Source organism: Sphaerulina musiva, assembly GCF_000320565.1.
Source record: "Sphaerulina musiva SO2202 unplaced genomic scaffold SEPMUscaffold_7, whole genome shotgun sequence".
Lineage (NCBI taxonomy): Eukaryota > Fungi > Ascomycota > Dothideomycetes > Mycosphaerellales > Mycosphaerellaceae > Sphaerulina > Sphaerulina musiva.
Window position 1 is genome coordinate 1,631,218 of NW_016017389.1, and position 20,551 is coordinate 1,651,768.

The 20,551-nt window shown below is 52.2% G+C and overlaps 8 protein-coding genes across 8 annotated transcripts; 5 read left to right on the plus strand and 3 right to left on the minus strand.

Annotated features, from left to right (window-relative positions):
• The first annotated feature begins 175 nt into the window (after window positions 1-175).
• SEPMUDRAFT_150419 (PAP/OAS1 substrate-binding domain-containing protein) lies at window positions 176-5,378 on the plus strand. The gene is made up of 4 exons (XM_016906162.1): window positions 176-2,340; window positions 2,397-3,115; window positions 3,193-3,545; window positions 3,598-5,378. Exon 1 carries the CDS (start codon window positions 278-280, stop codon window positions 2,174-2,176), a length of 1,899 nt encoding a protein of 632 aa, XP_016759626.1. The 5' UTR covers window positions 176-277; the 3' UTR covers window positions 2,177-2,340; window positions 2,397-3,115; window positions 3,193-3,545; window positions 3,598-5,378.
• Window positions 3,204-5,151, plus strand: SEPMUDRAFT_48048 (Peptidase_M36-domain-containing protein; the record flags this gene model as incomplete). Its single annotated transcript, XM_016909051.1, has 2 exons — window positions 3,204-3,545; window positions 3,598-5,151. 2 exons carry the CDS (start codon window positions 3,204-3,206, stop codon window positions 5,149-5,151), a joined length of 1,896 nt encoding a protein of 631 aa, XP_016759627.1.
• Window positions 5,379-7,771: 2,393 nt separating the features above from the next.
• SEPMUDRAFT_150420 (transcription initiation factor TFIID, TATA binding protein) lies at window positions 7,772-9,927 on the plus strand. The gene is made up of 3 exons (XM_016906163.1): window positions 7,772-8,643; window positions 8,700-8,884; window positions 8,941-9,927. The coding sequence occupies exons 1-3, from the start codon at window positions 8,326-8,328 to the stop codon at window positions 9,212-9,214; spliced, it is 777 nt and encodes a 258-aa protein (XP_016759628.1). The 5' UTR covers window positions 7,772-8,325; the 3' UTR covers window positions 9,215-9,927.
• A 546-nt stretch (window positions 9,928-10,473) lies between these two features.
• SEPMUDRAFT_69210 (glycosyltransferase family 2 protein) lies at window positions 10,474-11,571 on the minus strand. Its single transcript, XM_016909855.1, has 2 exons — window positions 11,452-11,571; window positions 10,474-11,386 (listed from the first exon to the last, which is right to left on the minus strand). Exons 1-2 carry the CDS (start codon window positions 11,550-11,552, stop codon window positions 10,756-10,758), a joined length of 732 nt encoding a protein of 243 aa, XP_016759629.1. The 5' UTR covers window positions 11,553-11,571; the 3' UTR covers window positions 10,474-10,755.
• A 1,433-nt stretch (window positions 11,572-13,004) lies between these two features.
• SEPMUDRAFT_150421 (uncharacterized protein) lies at window positions 13,005-14,619 on the plus strand. The gene has a single exon (XM_016906164.1). It carries the CDS (start codon window positions 13,057-13,059, stop codon window positions 14,380-14,382), a length of 1,326 nt encoding a protein of 441 aa, XP_016759630.1. The 5' UTR covers window positions 13,005-13,056; the 3' UTR covers window positions 14,383-14,619.
• Window positions 14,620-14,806: 187 nt separating this feature from the next.
• Window positions 14,807-17,349, minus strand: SEPMUDRAFT_150422 (uncharacterized protein). Its single transcript, XM_016906165.1, has one exon. It carries the CDS (start codon window positions 17,116-17,118, stop codon window positions 14,956-14,958), a length of 2,163 nt encoding a protein of 720 aa, XP_016759631.1. The 5' UTR covers window positions 17,119-17,349; the 3' UTR covers window positions 14,807-14,955.
• Window positions 17,350-18,237: 888 nt separating this feature from the next.
• SEPMUDRAFT_89179 (cat eye syndrome critical region protein 5 precursor) lies at window positions 18,238-20,537 on the minus strand. The gene is made up of 2 exons (XM_016910494.1): window positions 18,614-20,537; window positions 18,238-18,554 (listed from the first exon to the last, which is right to left on the minus strand). Exons 1-2 carry the CDS (start codon window positions 19,859-19,861, stop codon window positions 18,336-18,338), a joined length of 1,467 nt encoding a protein of 488 aa, XP_016759632.1. The 5' UTR covers window positions 19,862-20,537; the 3' UTR covers window positions 18,238-18,335.
• Window positions 19,782-20,537, plus strand: SEPMUDRAFT_150424 (uncharacterized protein). Its single transcript, XM_016906166.1, has one exon. The coding sequence runs from the start codon at window positions 19,892-19,894 to the stop codon at window positions 20,264-20,266; it is 375 nt and encodes a 124-aa protein (XP_016759633.1). The 5' UTR covers window positions 19,782-19,891; the 3' UTR covers window positions 20,267-20,537.
• Window positions 20,538-20,551: the final 14 nt, after the last annotated feature.

The window sequence follows — 20,551 nt, forward strand, 5'->3', positions numbered from 1 at the left end:
AGGTGCATACGCAGGGCCACCTACCACCCAGCGCGGCAATGGTCGTGGACGTGGCATGCCTCGTCAACAGCGAAATCAACAGATTCAGCTGGACCCAGATGCTTTCCAGCGTGGTGGCGCCGCACAAGGTCAAGCGCGATCGCAAGCAGGAGCACGCAATTTGTACGATCCCAATGCACGTTATGCTCAATTAAATTTTGTCAACAGCAATACTGCGCACCAAAAACAAGCCGAGTATCTCGATCATCTGGTTGCAACTCAAGTTCCCAACGTCGAGATGAGTCAGTCCGAACGCGACGAAAAGGACGAACTACGGCTTGCTCTTCAAAAGGTGTGCCAGCAGGTGTGCGCATCCAATCCTAACCTTCCCAAGGTGTCATTGGAATGCTTTGGTAGCTTCCAATCAGGCTTTGCGAGCGCAGGATCTGATATGGACCTCGTGATTGTTGTGCAGGATCAAGGCCCAGCAGACGCTATCTTTTCAATGCTCGAAGATGGCTTGCCCAGATCGCTCGAGAAGGAACTCCTGCGAGCGGGCTTCGGCGCTCGCCTCCTTACGCGCACTCGAGTACCGATTATCAAGATCTGCCAGAGTCCAGGTGGCAGTCTACTGGACAAGCTTCGTGAGGAGCGCGAGAAGTGGGATTCTCTTCCGCACGAGCAGAAGTACCCTCACTTGTACAAAGAAGACGATACTCAAGTTGGTGAAAATGCCCTCGTGCAGGGCGAAGACGGCATAGTCTCCATCCCCCAGCCGGGTCCAGAGCCTACTGCATCGCCTGCAGCTCATGTTACTGTCCCGACGACGACAGCCTTGCACGGAGAACTGTCCGCGCCGGTTCAAGTCGCAAGTGTGGATGGTGTAACGCATGGGGCAAAATCGGTTGACGAAGTCGACATACACAACAACTCACATCCTGTACAAGCCCGGCGCGATCAGCAGAAGTCATGGACGCGAGAACGCAAGGCAGGCCCACTTGACTTTCCAAAAGACGGCATTGGAATACAATGCGACATCAACTTCTCCAACCCATTAGGTCTTCACAACACACAGATGCTGCGCTGCTACTCGAAGTGTGATCCTCGTGTCCGACCTATCGTCTTATTCATGAAGTCATGGGCGAAACAGCGCAAGATCAACAGCTCCTACTCCGGCACGCTTTCTAGCTATGGCTATGTGCTTATGGTACTCCACTACTTGATCAACGTGGTTCGACCGCCGGTTCTGCCAAACCTCCAAATGCAATGGCGCCCGCATACTCATTGCACTCCGCCTGGTCGCACAAGAATGGAAGTTGATGGCTGGGTTGTCGATTTCTGGCGCAACGAGAATGAGATTGAATCTGCACTGCGCAACGGACAAATGAGTGCAAACAGTGATTCCATTGGCTCTCTGCTGGCGGGCTTGTTTCAATACTACTCTTCAATGGGCAATGGCCCTCAATTCCGCTGGACACAACAAGTTTTATCGTTGCGTACACCGGGCGGAGTACTCACCAAAGGTGCAAAGGGATGGGTCAAAGCCACAACAGAGGAAGGTGAAGGCAAGAGGATTCAACACCGTTACCTGTTCTGCATCGAGGATCCATTCGAGCACAGCCATAACGTTGCTAGGACTGTGACGCATAACGGAATTGTTGCGATTCGAGACGAGTTCCGCCGCGCATACCGCATCCTCAATGCTGTGGCACAGAATGACCAGCTGAATGGAGCTCAGGGTCCCCCCTCCCCAGAGGGCGACCTGTTCGATAAGTTGCTTGAGGACGACGAAGAAATGATAGAAGTTGAGAAACGCGACATGGAGATTTTAGGCGTAAACAAGATCGTACGCGAGGACGAGGGAGATGTAGCGGATCAGAAAGACCCTCGTCATGGCTCCGCGTCTACGCGGCGCAAGAACGGCAAGCGAGACAATTCTCAGCAACGAAAGAACGGTCTGCCTCTGTCGCAGCCTAATAAGCAGCTTGACGTTGCGGACCAAGAGGCATTCCCAAGCCTGGGTGCAGCAAAAGGCAGTTCCAGGAGAAAGAAGAGCTCGAGTGCGAGCAACTTCAACGAGATTTCGGGCAACCAGGCACAAGAGTATCTCGAAGAGTTTCGTCGCAAGAAGGTAGAAGAACAGGCCGAGCGCACTGCGTATGGCGCTGCGGAGTCCGTGTTGAACGGACTTGACTGAGAGAACAGTTTGCACACAGACGCGTGTCGGGAAGTGCTGATGAGGAGTTCACAACCTTTGCGTGATGGCTACCATGATTGCTAAGTTAGCACAAGGCATGGTGGACAGAAAAATAAGCTTCGCTCATTCAGGATGGCGCGTGAGCCCTGCCCATCCCCGGCAGCGTGAGTAAGGTATATATAGAAAGGAAGCAGCTACAGAACTGATCACACCGGTCTAGGTCGCTGCAAAGTAGTACATACAGGTACACTGCCAGCTCGTTATCAGCCGAACAATCTCGTATTTGCCCACACGAGCTTTATTACTTTGTCGCAAATGCTGATATATTTGTCCAGTCGCCATCGGCCGTGTCCGAAGCACTCGAGACGACACCTCTTCGGTGCGAGCAAGAGAGGGGAAGGTGATCGGTTAGTGTGACGACTTCTCGGAAGCTACTCACGGTCTGGCGCGATATCCGTCTTGGAATTCTTGGTATAGTGCCAAGGTCAACCTGGGCTTGGGGCCTGCCCGAGTCGGCCTAGTGTTTCGCTCGCCTTCCACATCCCACTGGACTATTGTTTATCGACTTCACGTGCAAAGGCACAAGTCGATGCCACACACACTTTGTTATCAATCGCCTGTCCATCCACCTCCCTTAGTCTGTGCATCTCAAGCGGCATCAGTCACCTTCGAGCGTCCACGCTAGGACATTGCCAAGCAGAATATACACACATGGCGGCTCCAGACAGTATCGGAACTTCTAACTCTATACTAGCAGCATTTCGGTGGCGACCTTCTGCTATCTCAATCACGCATCCAACATCGTATTCCGTGGAATTGAGAGACAGTGTGCCGCGAGCATGCCAAGTTGATCATACCCAACGCGGCTGATGGTCCGCATATCTTTCAACTCAGGAGAGGACATACATACATATAAAAGAAGTGACCATTAGGTGCCTGGTAGGTCACAAACACTTTCACTCAGACACTCTTCCATTTGAGACCTTTCTACAGCATGCGGAACTCACACGTCGCAGCCCTGTCGGGCATGGTCCTTGGATCACTTGCTCTTCCTTACAACGGCCTCGCAGCTTCGGAAGCTCACACCCACCCACTGTCTAGGCGTCAGACGACCGATGCTCTGGAGCGTTTCAGACCTCAGCAACGAGCCGTGTACGTTGCTGGAGACAAAGAACCCGTCGTTGGCCTCGACTCTGCTCGGGCAAGAAGCCCAATTGAAGCTGCAGAGAGCCACCTCCGAAGTGTTCATCCAGAGGCCACGTTCCGCAGGGTCGATGATGCACATACCAGCAGCAATGGCATCACGCACGTCTACTTCAAGCAGACTCTCAACGGTTTGGACATCGACGACGCGGATTTCAATGTCAACGTATGCGTCCGGGACTGTCATATTCTCCTGCTTTTACTGATTACCATTACAGGTTCGCTCTGACGGTACCATCTTCTCATACGGAGACTCGTTTTACACTGGTCCCCTGCCCGAGGCGGCTCCAGCTCCAGCTACAGTTCTCGAGCCACAGCCATTGCTTGAGACAGTTGTTGGTGTTCTTGCACTCCCCATCGAGCCTGCAGCAGCCGATATTGTAGTGCAGGAGACTGCCAGATCATTCACTGTCCAAGGCTTGGGTGATGTAGTTGAGTCGCCGCCAGATGGTCAACTTGTCTACTATCGCAATGCAGCAGGCGAACTCGTCTCTGCTTGGCGCCTGGAAACAGACGTCAAGGACTCCTGGCTCACTACATATGTGGATGCCGAGAACGAGAATAACGTCCTAGCAATCACCGATTACGTCTCTGATGCCGAATCGTACCAAGTCTTTGCATGGCCGCAGAATGACCCGAGAGACAACACGCGAACAATTGAAGTGGATCCGCGCGATTTGAGAGGCAGTCCACAGGGCTGGCATCAAGATGATACCAGCACGTACCAAGAGACTCGGGGCAACAACGCCATTGCTCAGCCCAACACGGACGGAGATGCCAGCTACCTCGACGAGCCACGTCCTCAAGGCGGGAGTAACAACGAATACCTTGCCGAGTTTTCCGAGAGCCTCGAACCTGCAGAGTACATTGATGCGTCCACGATCCAACTCTTCTACACCTCCAACTACTTCCGCGATATGCTGTACGTCCTCGGCTTTACTGAGGCAGCCGGAAACTTCCAGACGGACAATTTCGGGCGTGGAGGGGTCGGCGATGACTCCGTGATCCTCAACACTCAAGATGGCTCGGGTGTCAACAACGCCAACTTCGCGGCGCCTCCCGATGGCCAAATGGGCAGAATGCGTATGTATCGCTTTGACTACACCACCCCCAACAGAGACAGTTCCTTCGACGCCGGCATCGTCATTCACGAATACACCCACGGTCTTACCATCCGCATGACGGGCGGACCAGCCAACAGTCGATGTCTCTCCACCTTGCAGGCCGGAGGCATGGGAGAAGGCTGGTCGGACTTCTACGCCACTGCCGTTCGATCCACGGGCAGTGATACCAGAAGCACAAACTACCCGATTGGAGATTATGCCATCAATGACGCCGGTGGAATTCGAGCCTATGTCTACTCGACCAGCATGCAAACCAACCCCTACACCTACTCATCCCTCAACTCATTGTCAGCTGTCCACCAATTCGGCACAGTCTGGTCCACCATGTTGTACGAAATGTACTGGAACCTCATTGACACTCACGGCAACACGGACGCTCTCACTCCCTCCTTGGACGCCAATGGAGTCCCCACGGATGGAAAATATTTGACCATGAAGCTCGTTTTGGACGCTTTGGCTTTGCAACCTTGCAACCCCACGTTTCTGCAGGCGAGAGATGCCATTTTGGACGCGGATCAGGCGTTGACGAGTGGAAGCAATCTGTGTGATATTTGGACGGCTTTTGCTAAACGTGGTTTGGGTGAGAATGCTGCGGCTCCTGGTGGGGTTTATACGGATGATTTTACGATTCCGGATGGGGTTTGTTAGATGTCTGGATGATGATGATGTTGATGATTTTGATGACGGGATGACGGGATGAAAGGATAAGGTAGAGGAAGGTTTGTTCTTCTTGTTTTTTGAGGATTGTTGTTGTTTGATGATATTTTACGAACAGGTACAGGTATAGGTACAGGTATAGGTACAGGTAGCTATTAGAGGTTAGAATTGGTACGAACCTGGAATATATGATGATGATGAATTTGATGATGAATTTGATGATGATGAATTTGTGCAACTCTACCTTACCTACATGTACTTACCTGAGCTTACCTCCTTACCATCTGAACACTCCGCAACATCCATTGTCGAGTGCGCACCTAATGCTGCTCGCTCGCTTTATTGTAAGGAAGGCTCTTGATGACATGGAAGGAAGGTTCTAAATTGTAAAGAAAGTACTCTTTTGTACCATAGATAGGGAAGGTGCTCTATAGCAAGAGATAGGTAGGAGGTAAAAACATCAGGTAAGGTACGGTAGGTATAGATCGAAGAAATAAGGTACATGTACCTACCGTGCCTAGGTAGAGGTGACTGCTATAGAAGACACTTCGTTACTGTTACCGGTACATCATTGACTTTTGGTAAAGAGGTTTGTGGTCTGACTACCTAGAAATCTACATGTACCTACCTGTAACTTTGGTGAGGTACAAAAAGTACCTTACCTCTAGTCAGTATAGGTAGTCAGTCGTCACATCACGATTTTACCTTACCTTACCTGTTATTGTTATGTGTACCTACCGAATGCACTGTACCTCCTACGTACGGCTTACAGAGTCAGAGTCGGAGGTTGGAGGTTGGAGGTTGGGTAGGAAGCAAGTACCTACCTAGAGCCAAAGAAAGAAGAAAAAGGCTTAAATGCATCGCTGCATCGATCTAGCAACGAGATCGGAGGAGAAAGCAGATACAATTTTACCTGGTAGAAGGTACCGTACCTACAGGTAGGTAGGTAGAATCGTGCATCGTATTTTTTTTTTGAAAAGCGAACCCAGGTACTTGGGAGGAACCACAGAACCTTTAGAACTCGGTTTGTCGGCTCCCCCCAACGACCGCGACCGCGTCGACCGCGTCGAGTTGCTGTTTGGGTGAAGCGGTTTTTTGGGGATGTTTCTTGTTTCTTGCTTCTATAGGTGGCATAGGTAGGGTGAGGTAAGGTATAGGTAAGGTAAGGTGAGGTAAGGTGAGGTAAGGTGTGCCTTGGGTACATGATTTAGAGAGAGAGAGGGAGAGAGAAAAAGCGGCTCAAATCCCGCCCTTGCGACTCGCCTCCAGACACAACTGGGTAACTGGGTCTGCGAGGACTTTTCAAGTTTTTTTTTCTTCTCGGCGTGCGGGCTTATAGCAGCTAGCTAGCCTTTGCTTGTCCTGTTGTTACGAGGTTTGTTGGATATAGATACCTCCCAGCAGGACATTCATACACCAAATCGAGGTCGTCGCGTCGCTCAACCATTTTGCAAGTCTTTGGTGCCGCGTGTGCCCGACGTCAACTCACAAAAAGAGTGTGACGAATGAGAAGCGAGAAGTGCGCTGATGCATGCCGTACCTCTACCAGCATCTGATAGCGCAACCGCACGTCTCCACAATAGCTGTCATTCTCCATCATCGCGACAATGGATGTTCATGGAACGACACCGGCGATAACGACACATTTTTTTTTGTGGAGGTATGTAGGTACTGTGGTGTAGGTACATGTAGGTAGGTACAGTAACGCAGCAGCTGAGGCCTGAGAGGTGCACAAATTACCTTACGCAAGGGATAGGGATGGGGCCCTGTTCCGTAAGGCAGAAATCCGGCTCGCGGAGTCGGCCCAGCAATGTAGCACAGTCGAACTATGCATAACGACGCGCGGTTGGCCGCAAAAGTACTAGGTAGTGGCGCCGACGCACAAACAGCCACACAAGCACATCCCATAACTGATACGTCGCGCGACGTGTTTGTCGCGTGCTTTTCTCATTATTATTCGCTCTTGACGCCCCCGGACGAGAATAGGATGCATGCATATGCCGGCTGCCTGTCGTACGTGCAGACCCAACGGCGACTGTTCGTCAGTCGTTTGCGCGCTTGGTGGTGGACTCACAGACTGCATGTGGTGGTGGTGATGATGCGCGGCGAGAGTAAGGTACACCAAGATGCGTGAGTCATACGTGTAGCGGCCGGGCTACCAACAAAAAGGCGAGGTGGCCACCGTGGCCACTCCTCCACTGACTGGGAAGGCGTGCAAAACCGCCCCAGGAAGCTTATCTTATGCCGCCCGATGCACATTCACGCGGCGCAGCAATACCATGAATCAGCTATCACCGCACAAACCTCGCTTCAGCAATCCTGCACTCGAAGAGATGCGTGCGCGCGCGCTGTATTGCAGTATGGTCAGTGGTACATGTTGATGGAATGCGTTGGAATGGAGAAGAACAATTGCGTGGGCGACGTCACCAAAAGACTTGGAAAAGAGGACGAATGCGGCCCCAGCGCGCGCGCGCGCCTTCTTCTCCTGAAAAAAAGTTTCTATTCGGAGCTAGTCTGATTTGGTCACGTGGGTCCCTCCTGTCAGGCAGCAGCGGAAAAGTACTTAAGAACAGCTTCCCCCCCCCACCAAAAAAAGTGCTCCGGCTCTCCTCCGCACAAAAGTCCGACGACACGGCTATCTCCTCAACCTCATCCCGTCGCCGTGCTTCATCTCCATAGCAGCCGTACTGAATACCAACTACCGAACTGCAGACAAGTCGCAAAGACTCACTTTTCTTAGTTCTTGCCGTTGCGTCGTCGCGTCATCGTCGTCGTCGTCGTCGTCGTCGGGCCATTCACTCTTTGGAAGTTGCGCTCGTCTCATTGGAGCGCAGAAGTAAAGTGCCAAGCCTGGTCTACCCAAACGACTTTTCTTCTCCACCAACTTCGACCTCACCACCAACATTTCCAGTTACGACGAGGATCTGCTGGCAGGCACCTCGCGACTTAATCCACCTCACCGCCGCGAGCGCATCAGCTCAGACACTTTGACTAGTCTGCTCTGATCTGAACCGCCGCACTGCACCGCTAGCGCATCACCGCTGCGACCTCACCACCACCACCACCACCCACCCACCGACCATCCACGAGCGCGTCGCACTTGCGACGTCCATCATCCCAACTGCACGACCTGATACTTCAGTGGGCGCACTCCGCGACGCAAACATGGAGTCACAAGCGTACATGACCCACCCGAGCACTGCCGCCGAGGCCAAGCAGTTCACTGCTCCCTCGTCGCTCTCCTTCCCTGGTGCCAACGGCCACCTGACCCCTCCATCGTCCGACGCTGGCCAAACGAGCAAGAACGGAACGAACGGGCAACAACAGGTCGTTGCGCAAGGCAATGGGGTGACTCCCGCTACGCCAGCTGCCACGCCAGGACAAGCGAATACGGGTGTCAGTGGTATCGTCCCAACTCTGCAGAATATTGTTGCTACAGTGAACTTGGACTGCCGCTTGGATCTGAAGACGATTGCGCTCCATGTAAGTACTCCATGTAGTCTACGCCTCATGTGCACACGTGAGCTCACATGTGCCAGGCACGTAACGCCGAGTACAATCCTAAGCGTTTCGCTGCCGTCATCATGCGCATTCGCGAACCTAAGACCACGGCACTCATCTTCGCTTCCGGCAAGATGGTCGTGACAGGTGCAAAGTCGGAAGATGATAGCAAGCTTGCCAGTCGCAAGTATGCGCGCATCATCCAGAAGCTCGGTTTCAACGCGTAGGTACCTTGGGACAGCTCATCTGCTGATGCGCTTCGCTAACACGCCTCATCAGGAAATTCACGGACTTTAAGATCCAGAACATTGTCGGCTCTTGCGATATCAAGTTCCCTATCCGCTTGGAGGGTCTTGCTAGCCGTCACCACATGTTCTCATCGTACGAGCCCGAACTCTTCCCTGGTCTGATCTACCGCATGATGAAGCCGAAGATTGTTCTTCTCATCTTCGTCTCGGGCAAAATCGTCCTGACCGGAGCCAAGGTTCGCGAAGAGATTTACCAGGCTTTTGAACTCATCTACCCTGTGCTCTCGGACTTCCGCAAGACCTAATTACTCACCCACCGGCATCCTGTACCAGTATTATGGTCTTCCTGTACCAACACTACTACTTACACCAGAGGTTTGATGCCAACCTCGATTCATCTGGTCGATACCCCCCGCCGTTCATCAGTCATACTGGTCCGTTCTTGGATTCCAGTTGACAGATGACGGCTCGACAGATGGCATTACTTTTTTCGTCTTTTTTTGCTTTAGACATGCATGGCGAGGTGTTACACGGCGTCCTATTCGACATACCAACCTGGAGCTGCTTATCCAGCTGCCACGACTACTTCTGGACTGGGGTTTAAGTCGAAATTTAGACTATTATGCGCTATGCGCTGGCAACAGACAGCCAGCATTGGCGCGCACGCGAGCTCACAAAAGAGCTCACAACTGAGACTGATGACACGAGAGCGCGAAAGTGCGAGAGTGCGAGAGAGAGGGAGGGAACGGGCGAGCGAGAGAAGAGGCCTGTCTGTGTGAGAGAGGGCGAGGACTGTGGCCAGATGCCTGCGAGGGCATCGGCAAGCGTGAGCTTGTCCATGAAGACACAAAAGCAAGTAGTGGGCCCGGCTTAAGGTAGTGCACCAATTGCCACCCTCATGCTTCACTTGAAAAGTTTCCTCTTTTTATCTCTTGTGCTCTGCTCTATTGCTCTGCCCTGTCCTGCCCTGCCCTGCCCTTTCCCGTCTTTGGCCCATTTCATCTCGTGTTTGTCCGCCAAACCCTACAATCCCATCGTTCATGTCGCCCTCTCTCTCTACCTACCTACCTGTACCTACCTACTTTCTCGATCAAGTTTGTAAGGAAAAGGAGAGGAAAAAGAGAGGTCGCGATGTGCCCGGAGGAGTTGACAATGAAAATGAAAATGAAAGAAATTAAAAGAAATGAGTTGGAAGCGGTTATAAGAGTTAGATAGGTAGGTAGGTAGGTAGGTGATGAAGTGATGAAGTGATGAAGTGATGAAGTGATGAAGTGATAAAGTAGAGTAAGAGTGGGAAAGGGATGCGTAGGTGTGGACGGGGAGTAGGATACGTACTTGTGTTCCTTGCATAAGGTACCTCCTATTAAAGTAAGGTACATATACCTCCTACCTCCTATTTCATACCTCCTAGGGAGTGCATAAGGTAGGTACCTATGCATACATGTAGATGTAGATGTATATCTAGATACCTTACGCATATGTACATCTGAGGTACCTGTACCTGTACCTTATCTACCTGATGCTTTTGTCGTGAAATGAGTAGAATGATATAATATAATACCTGGTAGAATTTTCATTTGTATACACGAAGCCTAGCTGCTGCTGCTGTTTGAAGGTCTACTTTTGATTTGGGCTTGCTCCCTCACCTCTGGTGTGTAAGTATAGTGTAGTAGATAGTATCCGTACTTCACTACTATTACTACTACTACTCACTGAGGTACTGAGGTGCATATATCCATCCATCCATCCACCTTTCCCCAAACGCCACGCTGTAATGATAATGATCAACAAGTTCCCCAATTCTTCTCTTCTCCCATCCCATGCAGATGGCCTGGACAGACAGGACCTAGACTTTGACCCATAGACTCAACACCCCTTTGAGATATTCGACAATTTCCTCTCCTCCCAACTTGGACTCTCCATAGACGCGATCCACAAAACTGATGGGGACCTCCGCAACACGGAATCCCATCCCTTTTGCGCGGACCATCATCTCCATCTGGAAAGTGTAACCCTTGGATTCGGTCCTGTTGATGACCTCTTGCAGCACCGCTTTCTTGTACAATCGGAAACTGCCCGTCAAATCACTCACTCCCGGTCGCAACACGGTATCCGCGAACAAATTCGCTCCGCGACTGACCATCTTTCTCTTCAAATCCCATCCAAACACTCCTCCGTCGCCGGCATATCGTGTGCCCGTGACAATATCCCAGTCGCCCTCTTTTTGCTTTTGGATCATCTGGGGAAGGAATTTGGGGTGGTGGGAGAAGTCTGCGTCCATGATGATGACAAAGTTTCCTTGGGCGAATTGGAGGCCATGGACGTAGGCGGTTCCCAGACCGAGTTTGCCCGTGCGGGTCTTGAGGACGATGCGTTGTTGGGATTTGGTGTTGTAGGCGGAGATGAGCTGTTTGGCGACATCTTGGGTTCCGTCGGGAGAGCCGTCGTCGATGATGATGACTTCCCAGTCGAGGGAGCTGTTGGGTGATGGTTAGTGTTCAGTGTATGTGACAGCAAATTGTAGGCATGTGTGCCGGCATACTTTTCCGTAAAGGTCTTGTTCAGCAGCCAGACGATGATGGGCAGGTTCTTGCGCTCATTGAAGGTGGGGAGAAGCACCGAGTACTTGTTTTTGACGGCCATTGCGGCTGCTGCTGTTGTGAGGGGAGAGGGGGTAATGGGCAATGGATGGGGTAACAATGAATGGCAACAGTTGGAGTTGCAGTGGGAGTAGATTGAAAGTGTAAGTTGACGCGACTGGAGGTACAACTGGCTTCTCCCGGACTCCAGGGGTTGTCTATGGGATCATCGCATTCGCGGGGACTTCATCTACTATTTTCTCTGACCACCACCTCCTCCTCTTCCTCCCCCTCTTCCTCCTCCTCCTCCTCCTACTTCCACTCGCCTGATGTCTCTCTCCCTCTCTCAGTCAACATGTCTCCTCCTCTATCAATGGGACATGGTGGCAGCATGTCTTCTACCTACCTAGATTAGGTATACCTACCTACTTGACATGACTGTATGGACACTGCCAGCGATTGAACCTTCAGAATCTGCTGTAGACTTGACTTTGGTTGAGAGTAAGAACGACATGAAGCCATCCAGCCAGACCTGACCTGACCAGACCTGACCTGCCTACCTGACCTGCCTACATGTTCATACCTGCCTCGCCTTACCTGTCTGCCTTCGTTCTTCCATCTTCGCGCGGGATGCTCCTTCGACCGCAGTCTCGAGCGGGACTGTCTGTCTGTCTGTCCCTGCTGCTCTTCCACTTTCAATCCATCCTCCCGTCGCCCTCCTCTTTTTCGGACATCTTCCCTACCTCTTCCTATTCTTCCTAAGCACCTTAGACTGACTGCACGCTCCGCGAACCTCATTGATTCTAGGCTGCGATCACTATCCCTACAGCACAACAGAGCACCTCCACAGACATGTTCCCCGACTTGTCTGGCTCGAGCACGCCGCCCTTTCACAATTCCAACCTAAGACGACGCCGGCAGGCTCGTCAGGACGTTACCTTTCACTACAATGGTCTTTTCGACTGCCCGTTTTCTGGCTTTGGCGATGTGGACGGAACGCTCGATCTGAGCATGCATCGTCCTAGGCTGCCTTCCAGTGGGTTCCACGCTACCAAGTTCGGCATTCGGAACATCGCTGATGAACTGCAGACAATCGATTCTCTGCCTTGGCCATCCCACCACCAACTCTGCCTCGCGATCGCGAGTACGCTGCATCCGCTCACAATCGCCGCTCAAGGCACAACAGAGGGACTCGAGAAGCCAAGAAGCGACGTGACCTGAGGCGCAACAGGCGGAAGTTCGCGGCTCAATTGTTGGACGAGCAGCTGTCCAGAGGCATTGACCAGGCCTTGACCACCCACAGACTTCCTCCTGTACCAGCGATCAATACATCGCCCGACCCACTCAAGGTCAACATCACTTTCCCGTGGCCGTCCTGGGCCGAATCCCCACCGACACCACCACAGCCATCACCGCCACCACTGCTACCGCAGCTACCTCTGCTCGACTTTGGCAATTTTGACTTTGGCGAGTTTCCATGCATCGCGCCTGGAAAGCCACACCTGCCACTGACATCGCCTTCTACGCTTTCGACCGTTCCAAGGTGGTGTCCTTACATCCCAGCATTGATGGCCACTGGAGCGGGCTGGAATGGAGAAGTGCCACGCTTCACCGATCTATCAGGTCTTCCCGAGCCCATGGAGCCACGAAAGTTTGACTCGGTGCAGCAGAATCGTGCCAAAGTGGGGACAGTGCTGAAGAAGCAGTCTCGCTTCTTTCCTACTCTGACCACGTCTGTCTCCAGTCCGATTGTCAGGCTTCCGCCCACAAGTTGCAAGCTTTATCGCACAGAAGAGGCTGTAACATACCCTCCTGTACCTGAAACATGGACCAATCCTGACAACAGGCCATCTCCATCATGCCCTGCTCGGAACGTCAACACGGAGTCGAGCCTCGACACCGAGTCTGTACAGCCCGAGAAGAGCGTCGAACACGTGCTGGAGCAGTCAGCCTCTGGAATTGCATCTGCCGCCAACTTGTGGCGAATCCTGAGCGAAGATGGCATCCTTACCGCAGAGCGAATCAAAGATGATGAGTGCAGGGCTGATAACCTCAGATCAACCTGGGAGAGCTCGGAAGACTCGGGCGGCGTGCCCATCTACGAGGCCACCGCACAGCCGAGCATGCCAGAGCTTGATAGCAAGGAGATCCCATACGTCCACCTCAATAGTCTCACTGGCCACGCGAACGAGACTGGTGGATACCACAGTGTTGCGGATCACGACACAGTCGAATCCGTGCTGTACCCTGCAGTATTCTTTGCCACGCCACGATCGATCACGCCTAGCTACGAGTTGACTGCCACTGCCCCAAGATACACTCCGTCCTCGCCATCGTTGCATATGCTGGAAGCTGGTTCCCTCTGTACACTCGACCAAGCCATCATCAAGGCTCGACCTGAGATTAGCGATGAAATGAAGAAGTCTGTCGACCACTTCAGCAGTGAACAGGATCTGTTCAGACCAGAGCAGGTCCAACTACCCATCAGCCGTCCTCGTACTCCTTGTGGTCTGGACGCGTTCCTGGCAATGGGTCATGTGGAGAATTGTTGGTGCCGCGACTGCAACGAAACTCCTGAGATGATCCAGAAAGACGAAATTCATGACGATGATGATGACTGGCTGGATTGGTCGACCTTGGGGGACGAGATTGATAATGTCTCTACGAATACTGTACCTCAGACCGCGACTGTCAGCGATGTCTCTGAGGAAGAAGAGCACAAATCTTCTTGCTTTCCCGGTGCCAGTACTCCCGAGTGGGACGAGCTGTATCCTTGCACATCGGGTCAGGAAGAGTCACAGCAGGAGTTTGAGGATGAGTTTCTCGGGTACTATGACGATGGAGCTGCATTCGCTCGTGTCAGTGATTGTAATTGGACGTGGACTGATTGTTGAAGACTTTGTGGTTTGAAGAAAGAACTGCGTGCGAGCAACGAGGGGTGGTTTCTTCTGTCAGAACGCAGTACATGTATGCGTGAGGCCATGATGGCGTAATGTGCGGCGAAAGAGGTTCCTTGGTGGTGGCGACTACAGTGGTTGTGTGTTCTTCCCCGTCGCGCTCTGTTGATGCACTCTTCGGTAGATTGAATTTCATTGGCTACGGTCTGTTTGTCCAATTGCTTGCTGTATTGGCAAGACAAACGGCTGGACTGAAGTCATCAATACATACTCCACACTTTAAACATCTTGTCCCTTCCCGTAATTATGCCGGGGATGGAGGTTGGGGGAGGGGGAGGGGGGCCATGTGTCGAGTCTAAAAGCGCCCATGTCATATTTGAAAACGAGTCCAAGGTAGGTGAAAAAAATCAAGAGCTTTGTGGACAAAGGTGAATTTGGGTATCTCTCGAACCATCTAGTATATACACATATGTATACACCCACACTGGAACAGCCCCGTGGGGACACTGCCGGAAAAAGAAAAAAAAAGATAAACCCCCCAAATCTGATCTAATCTGATCTGATATGTTTTCAAAATAACATATCCGCTTCCAACCTCCTCTCCACCCGATGTCCATTGATACCCATTTCAATCGGTTGGGCAATATCATCGAATTCCACCAACGCATTCGGACCCACGTCGGGCTCGAGTTGGTATTCGATTTTGGAATCCATTGTCCCGAGATAGGAGCCGATAGTGTGCGTGGCTTTCCGTTCGTGTTCGTCTTCGACGACGATGTCGAAGGAGGGTTGTTGGCGAGTCGCGCGGATACGGAGCTGAGCTTGGATTTGGCTGACGCGGAGGTTGCGTTCGTGGCGGCCGAAAGTGGAAGAAGAGTTGTGTTGGTGGAGATGTTCGAGGTCTTGCGCTGTGAGCTTCTCTCGGGGGATGGGGCGGCAGAGTTGTTGGATGAGGCCGTTATGGTCGCTGGGGACTTTGGCGGATTGGAGGCGGGGGAATTTGTTGGTTTTGATGGAGTCTGCGAGACAAGAGAGGGCGGAGCCGGGAATGAGACAGTCCCAGTGTAGATGTTGGAGGCTTGGTGAGGATAAAGTCAGGGTGCGACCGGTTGGTCTACCACCACTACTATTATTACTAGTGTCATCAGCGAGTTCCGGGGAGGCTTCCTGCAAGAGAGCGAAGCGCCTTAGACGTGTGAGATGAGAGAGAAGTGTGGCGATTGTTCGGAGAGACACCAGCTCGAGTCCGACAAGCGTGAGACGTTCCAACGAAGGTGCTAGGCGCGAGAACGCTATTTGTTCCACGCCCTCGTCTGTCAGGCCGGACAAGCACTCCAGGCGTAGGGACTTGACGGCCGGGAGCGTCAGCAGAGAAGTATTGTGGAAATCCGAGCGATGGAGCCCAAAGGCTGCAAAGTGCTTCAGTGATGGGAGTCTGTGAAGTACTGCCAAAATGGTGCCAATGCCAAGATCGACACCAGGATCTGCAGCTATTGCCAGAGTCTCCAAATTGACCCAATCATCGTGGCAGAAAATGAAGTGCTCTAGTCCTGGTAGTGCTCGAGTAGAGTCAAGACTCCAAGCGTGAGATTTGAGCCGGATGCGGCTCGCAAGAGCCTCCAGAACCGGTGTTGTAGATTCTGTAAAGGGCAGAACGAAACCACTGAGCTGCTCCAAGTTGTAGCAGTCTCGAATGATAAGCTGCAATGAGTCCAATGCAGAATCCTTCTTGAACGGAGCAAAAGCCTCAGCATCCAATTCGTGCGCCAACTCGGCCCCGATGCGTATGTGATGAACAAAAAAGCCTAAACCAGATGTCTTGCGCAGCAAATCAACCAGTAATTTGAGCCTGCTCTTCGGCTGTCGCGTGGAGAACCTCTTCTTTGCAGAAACCTTGTTCGTTGGTAGCCAGAGCTCGCGGAACAAGTGCTCTCTTGCAATGTGCTGCCACTTTTTGTCGACCAGACATAATGAGCGTAGATCGTGGCGCAACGCAAGCACATCCACCGTCCCCAGCTGGCTATGCACAGCTTCTAAGTTGTCCAAAACGCATTGATAAATCTCCCTCGGCAGTTGCACAAACATCTTTCGCGGCTGATTCTGCGCCCGATCCATGCTCCTTGACCACCTCGACCCCGGACTTCCTCGGTCTAGCTCCCAGGGTGTCTTGGTCAGTGTATGATTATTATTGAAATTGAAGCTCCCAAAGTTTTTTTCTGTGTTGGTCTGTGACCACGTCTGGCTCTTTTTGTGACCTTGCGACTCAAGGGAAGTTGTACGTTCGGGTATCACCGGTGGTCGCTCTCGCTGGTCTATCATCGAGGTGCGTTTGGGCTGTGGACGTCGCTGCGCGCTGGGAACATCGGTGGTGACGTGGTATTGAACCATCTTCGTCTTTGCAGGTCTGTAGGGCAGGACCTCTTCCTGCTCTGACTCCGATATTGACCGAACATGTGAGGAGCCTGAAAATCGTGCAAACATGCCGCGTATCGTCGAGACGTTGCTTCTCGTACTACGCGTAGTCGCTTGGCTCTTCACGCTCGGCGTCTGGCTTCGCACACTCGTTGTATGGCTCATCGCACTGGGAGTCTGGCGGCTCTGCATCTTCGGGAGGACGCTTTGTACGCTCATGGCCTGGCTGTTGATCGTAGATGTCACGCTTGTGATACTCGGCGTCCTTTGTGGTCTCGAGAAGTTCACGTAACGTCTCCCTGCACCATCGTCGGAGGCCATCTTGTACGATTCAATCCCTGCGTCTCGTGCGTCTCGTGCGTCTCCCTAGGTACAGGGCTCTGGCTGGCTGGCTGGCTGGCCGTGCGAGCCGAATAGATGGAGGCTCCGAGTCTTGTGGTATCAAGTGTAACAACCAGACACGAGGATGGCGGGTTGATTCGACGTGTGCCGGCCAGTACGCGAATCAGGAAGCACAACGTCCCAACGGGCAATGCCAGACCCAGATAGCACAAAGGGGGGTACGAAGGAGGGTATTATCGGTAAGACTTACGAGGCTTTTCTTGCAACGACTACCATTAGCCTAGCCAGCGCCTCCCACAGCTGCTTGCCATGCGCAGACGGATTAGCAAGCCATCCTCAACGGAGTGATAGGACAGGTGCTAGAGATCGCCATTGCCTACTTTCCCGATTAGAGCGAGAGTTTGGCGTTTGGAGCATAATCCCTCTGCGCACGACTCATGCACATGGTACTATCAGTTTCGGCCTGTTGGCGATGAATAATCTGGTCGCAAAATCAACTGCCTTGCCTTGCCTTTTGCTTCTCTGTGGCTATAAGTCGCCTGGTTATACTGCAAGACATGACTTGATGGCCACACGGTGTTCCCAGTACCTCTTTTGCATCGCGTTTGGTGGCTGGTACAAAGAAAGAATCCGAGTGTACAGCGCTGATCATCTTTTGCCTCGTTGGATTTGGTGTCGTGGCAACTAATCTTCTTTCGACGACATGCCTCTCACTGCCTGTCCTCCGATGGGACTGCGAACGGGGATGGTTCCAACATGGTCAGGTACGTGTATGGATGATGAATGATGGAAGATGAAGAATTGAAGATGAAGACATGCTTGGCTTGCACAATACTGTACATGCATCTAGGAAGGCACATGTGATTGAACTTGGGTATTCTCCGTAGCACTTCTCGTCCCACAACGCACACTTCAGAATGGCTACCAGCCAGTCACTGAGTTCCACGGGAGCCTCTCGGAGCTAGCCAGTTGTAATATGTATAAAACGTATACTTTAACTTGCATGAATAAAGTCGTCCATAGACGATGTATTTGTCTTTCGCTATGCCTTCCTTGCCTTCCTGCCAATGCAGATGCTAGAAAATCTTTCTGAAAAACGCCTTTTCTCTCCAACGAAATCCAGAGCTCGTGAGCTCGCTCATGAGTGCCTGCCCCAAAAAACCCCCCAATGCAAACAACAAAATCTTTGGATATGTTTACTCAATAGCAGCGGCAGCAGCGGCAACCTTGAGAGGGTTCACCTCGTCATCAGACCACTTGAACTTGAAATCTTGTCCGAGCTCCTTCTGCACAGCAGTGGTCACAGCCTCGAGGACGTTTTTGAAGACGCCAAAGTTGGCCGGGTTGTTCTCGTCATTGTCACCACCTTGGAAGACACCGGTGCGGACAAGGCATGTGTTCCATCCATAAAGGTTCTAGAGCAATCATGGTCAGCATGAGAACAAAATTCGCTGTTTGAGTGGGAGTGACTTACACCACCAACAATGTCCGAGGCGGGATTGTCACCAATCATGTAAATGTTCTTGGGCAACTTCTCCTCGTTGTGAATGGTCTCCATCCAGCTGGAGATGACTTCATCCGCGTACTTGTATGTGGCCAGTTCGGGCTTACCATACACAACACGCTCGAGGTCCTCACCCGTCAAAGCTTTGTACATGGCTTCTAGTCCAATGCGGAAAGCTCCTTGCGACATTCTTGGGTATGGGTGCTCGGTGGGGCATAGCAAGTCACCCTGCGAGAAGTAGATGGGAATACGCTGCGAAATCGGGTCCTTGGCCCGGGTATGGAAGAGACCGTTCTCGGATTGGAGCAGATCCATGATGATCTGCATATCTGTTGCGTAGTCGCGCGAGTCGGAGAAGACCATGATGGCTTCAATGCGCGTCTTTGAAAAGTCCCGAGGGCGAGATGTCGCGCGCTCTTCGGCAGTAAATACTCTGTAAGGAGCGATCGTTGGGTCCCAGGCGATGATGTCGTTGGGTACGACGATATCCTGGAATCCATACTGCTCTGCGACTTCTCGGCACTTGTAACCCTCTCCACCAACGACCAAAACGGTCTTGTAGTACTCGGAGAGAGCAGACATAGGCGTATGCGACTGGATGAACTGCTCGGTGCTGATGGGGTTGTGCAGAATTTTCGACAACTGGTCTACACGTGCTTGTTCAGGCTTACCAGAGCCGTTGGTGAGGAAGATGTGCGGAATCTTGATTCCAAGCTCGTTATCGCCGTTGAGGATTTCCAGAACCCGCTGGCCCTCTGGGATAAGTCTATCACCATGGACAAGAACACCATCGATATCGAAAACGAATGCCATATCCTTGGCTGCTGCCACCTTTTGCTGCGACATATCCTGAACCTGACCAGCCAAGATCTCTCGGGTTGGCTGGATCGGTGGCATCCCTGGTCGCTGAGGCCGGCCATCTGCGTACGCAACAGAAGAAAGCCGTGATTGACGCTTTGATCGTGGAATCGGTAGAGCAGCGCCGAAAGAGTTACGAGAGCCTCGTCGATCCCGCTGGGATGGTGATAGGGACAGCTGGTGCATATATGGTGCGGCATCAGCAATGCTGCTTCTCGTGGCTGGTACCTCTACAGCACCGAAATTGCCGCTCGCTCCTCGTCCATGTTGGCCCACGCCTTCTTCTGGTGCCATACTGTCCTGAGTGCTGTTGGCTGGAGCTGCCTCTGGCACGAAGTCTTGGTCGTCAAATCCGGGCATGATTGCGGTATTGATAAAGGTTGTGAGTGAATGTGTTCTAGATTGAAGATATGTAAAGGCTCAGGCTCAGGCTCAAGCGCTGTAGTCGATGAAGATGGTATAAGAAGAGGGCGGTGGTTCGATGGGAAAAGATACAGGAAGAAAAAGCAGTGGTCCTCGTCCAGGGTGCCTTCTGATTATATTCCAACTACGATCCGAGATGAGCAGCCGCAAGAGCTCTTGCAGTCCGTAGTAGCACCTTCCTTACCTCTCCTACCGTATCTCCCTCATTCTCGTGCTTTGCGGGCTTTTCGCCGCTTCGTCTCAACACCTTCCCTGTATGGTCTCTACGTCGTGTGCGGATCAAATGACTCCATCATCCGATGTCATAGTTCTCCATGGCCCACGGTATTCTCGTGCCCGTAAGAATACGATATGCGGCCATGCGAATCATCAGCTCCTAATTATTGTGGAACACGGCCAGCAGTCCAGCCACTTGCAGCCATAGCTCTCGAGCCTCCCTGCAATTGCTGCAGAAACAATCGCCATGCGTCGTCAGGAGGACCAATGAACGGCGCGGACGCGGCTGTCATATGCCAGTGGGCGCGACTGCAAGTGGAACTTGGGAAGTCGTTGAAAACAAGCCTTCAGCTCAAGCGTAATCAACGTGTTGCAGGGTGCTGGTAGTGCAGATGCGGACCGAAAGCATTC

Coding starts and splice junctions, on each gene's coding strand:
- SEPMUDRAFT_150419 (XM_016906162.1), top strand. CDS start 278: ATGAGTCAGTCCGAACGCGACGAAAAGGACGAACTACGGCTTGCTCTT.
- SEPMUDRAFT_150420 (XM_016906163.1), top strand. CDS start 8,326: ATGGAGTCACAAGCGTACATGACCCACCCGAGCACTGCCGCCGAGGCC. Junction 8,644..8,699: donor TGAAGACGATTGCGCTCCAT/GTAAGTACTCCA, acceptor CACATGTGCCAG/GCACGTAACGCCGAGTACAA. Junction 8,885..8,940: donor CAGAAGCTCGGTTTCAACGC/GTAGGTACCTTG, acceptor ACGCCTCATCAG/GAAATTCACGGACTTTAAGA.
- SEPMUDRAFT_69210 (XM_016909855.1), bottom strand. CDS start 11,552: ATGGCCGTCAAAAACAAGTACTCGGTGCTTCTCCCCACCTTCAATGAG. Junction 11,387..11,451: donor AACAAGACCTTTACGGAAAA/GTATGCCGGCAC, acceptor ATCACCCAACAG/CTCCCTCGACTGGGAAGTCA.
- SEPMUDRAFT_150421 (XM_016906164.1), top strand. CDS start 13,057: ATGGCCACTGGAGCGGGCTGGAATGGAGAAGTGCCACGCTTCACCGAT.
- SEPMUDRAFT_150422 (XM_016906165.1), bottom strand. CDS start 17,118: ATGGCCTCCGACGATGGTGCAGGGAGACGTTACGTGAACTTCTCGAGA.
- SEPMUDRAFT_89179 (XM_016910494.1), bottom strand. CDS start 19,861: ATGCCCGGATTTGACGACCAAGACTTCGTGCCAGAGGCAGCTCCAGCC. Junction 18,555..18,613: donor CCTCGGACATTGTTGGTGGT/GTAAGTCACTCC, acceptor TGATTGCTCTAG/AACCTTTATGGATGGAACAC.
- SEPMUDRAFT_150424 (XM_016906166.1), top strand. CDS start 19,892: ATGTGTTCTAGATTGAAGATATGTAAAGGCTCAGGCTCAGGCTCAAGC.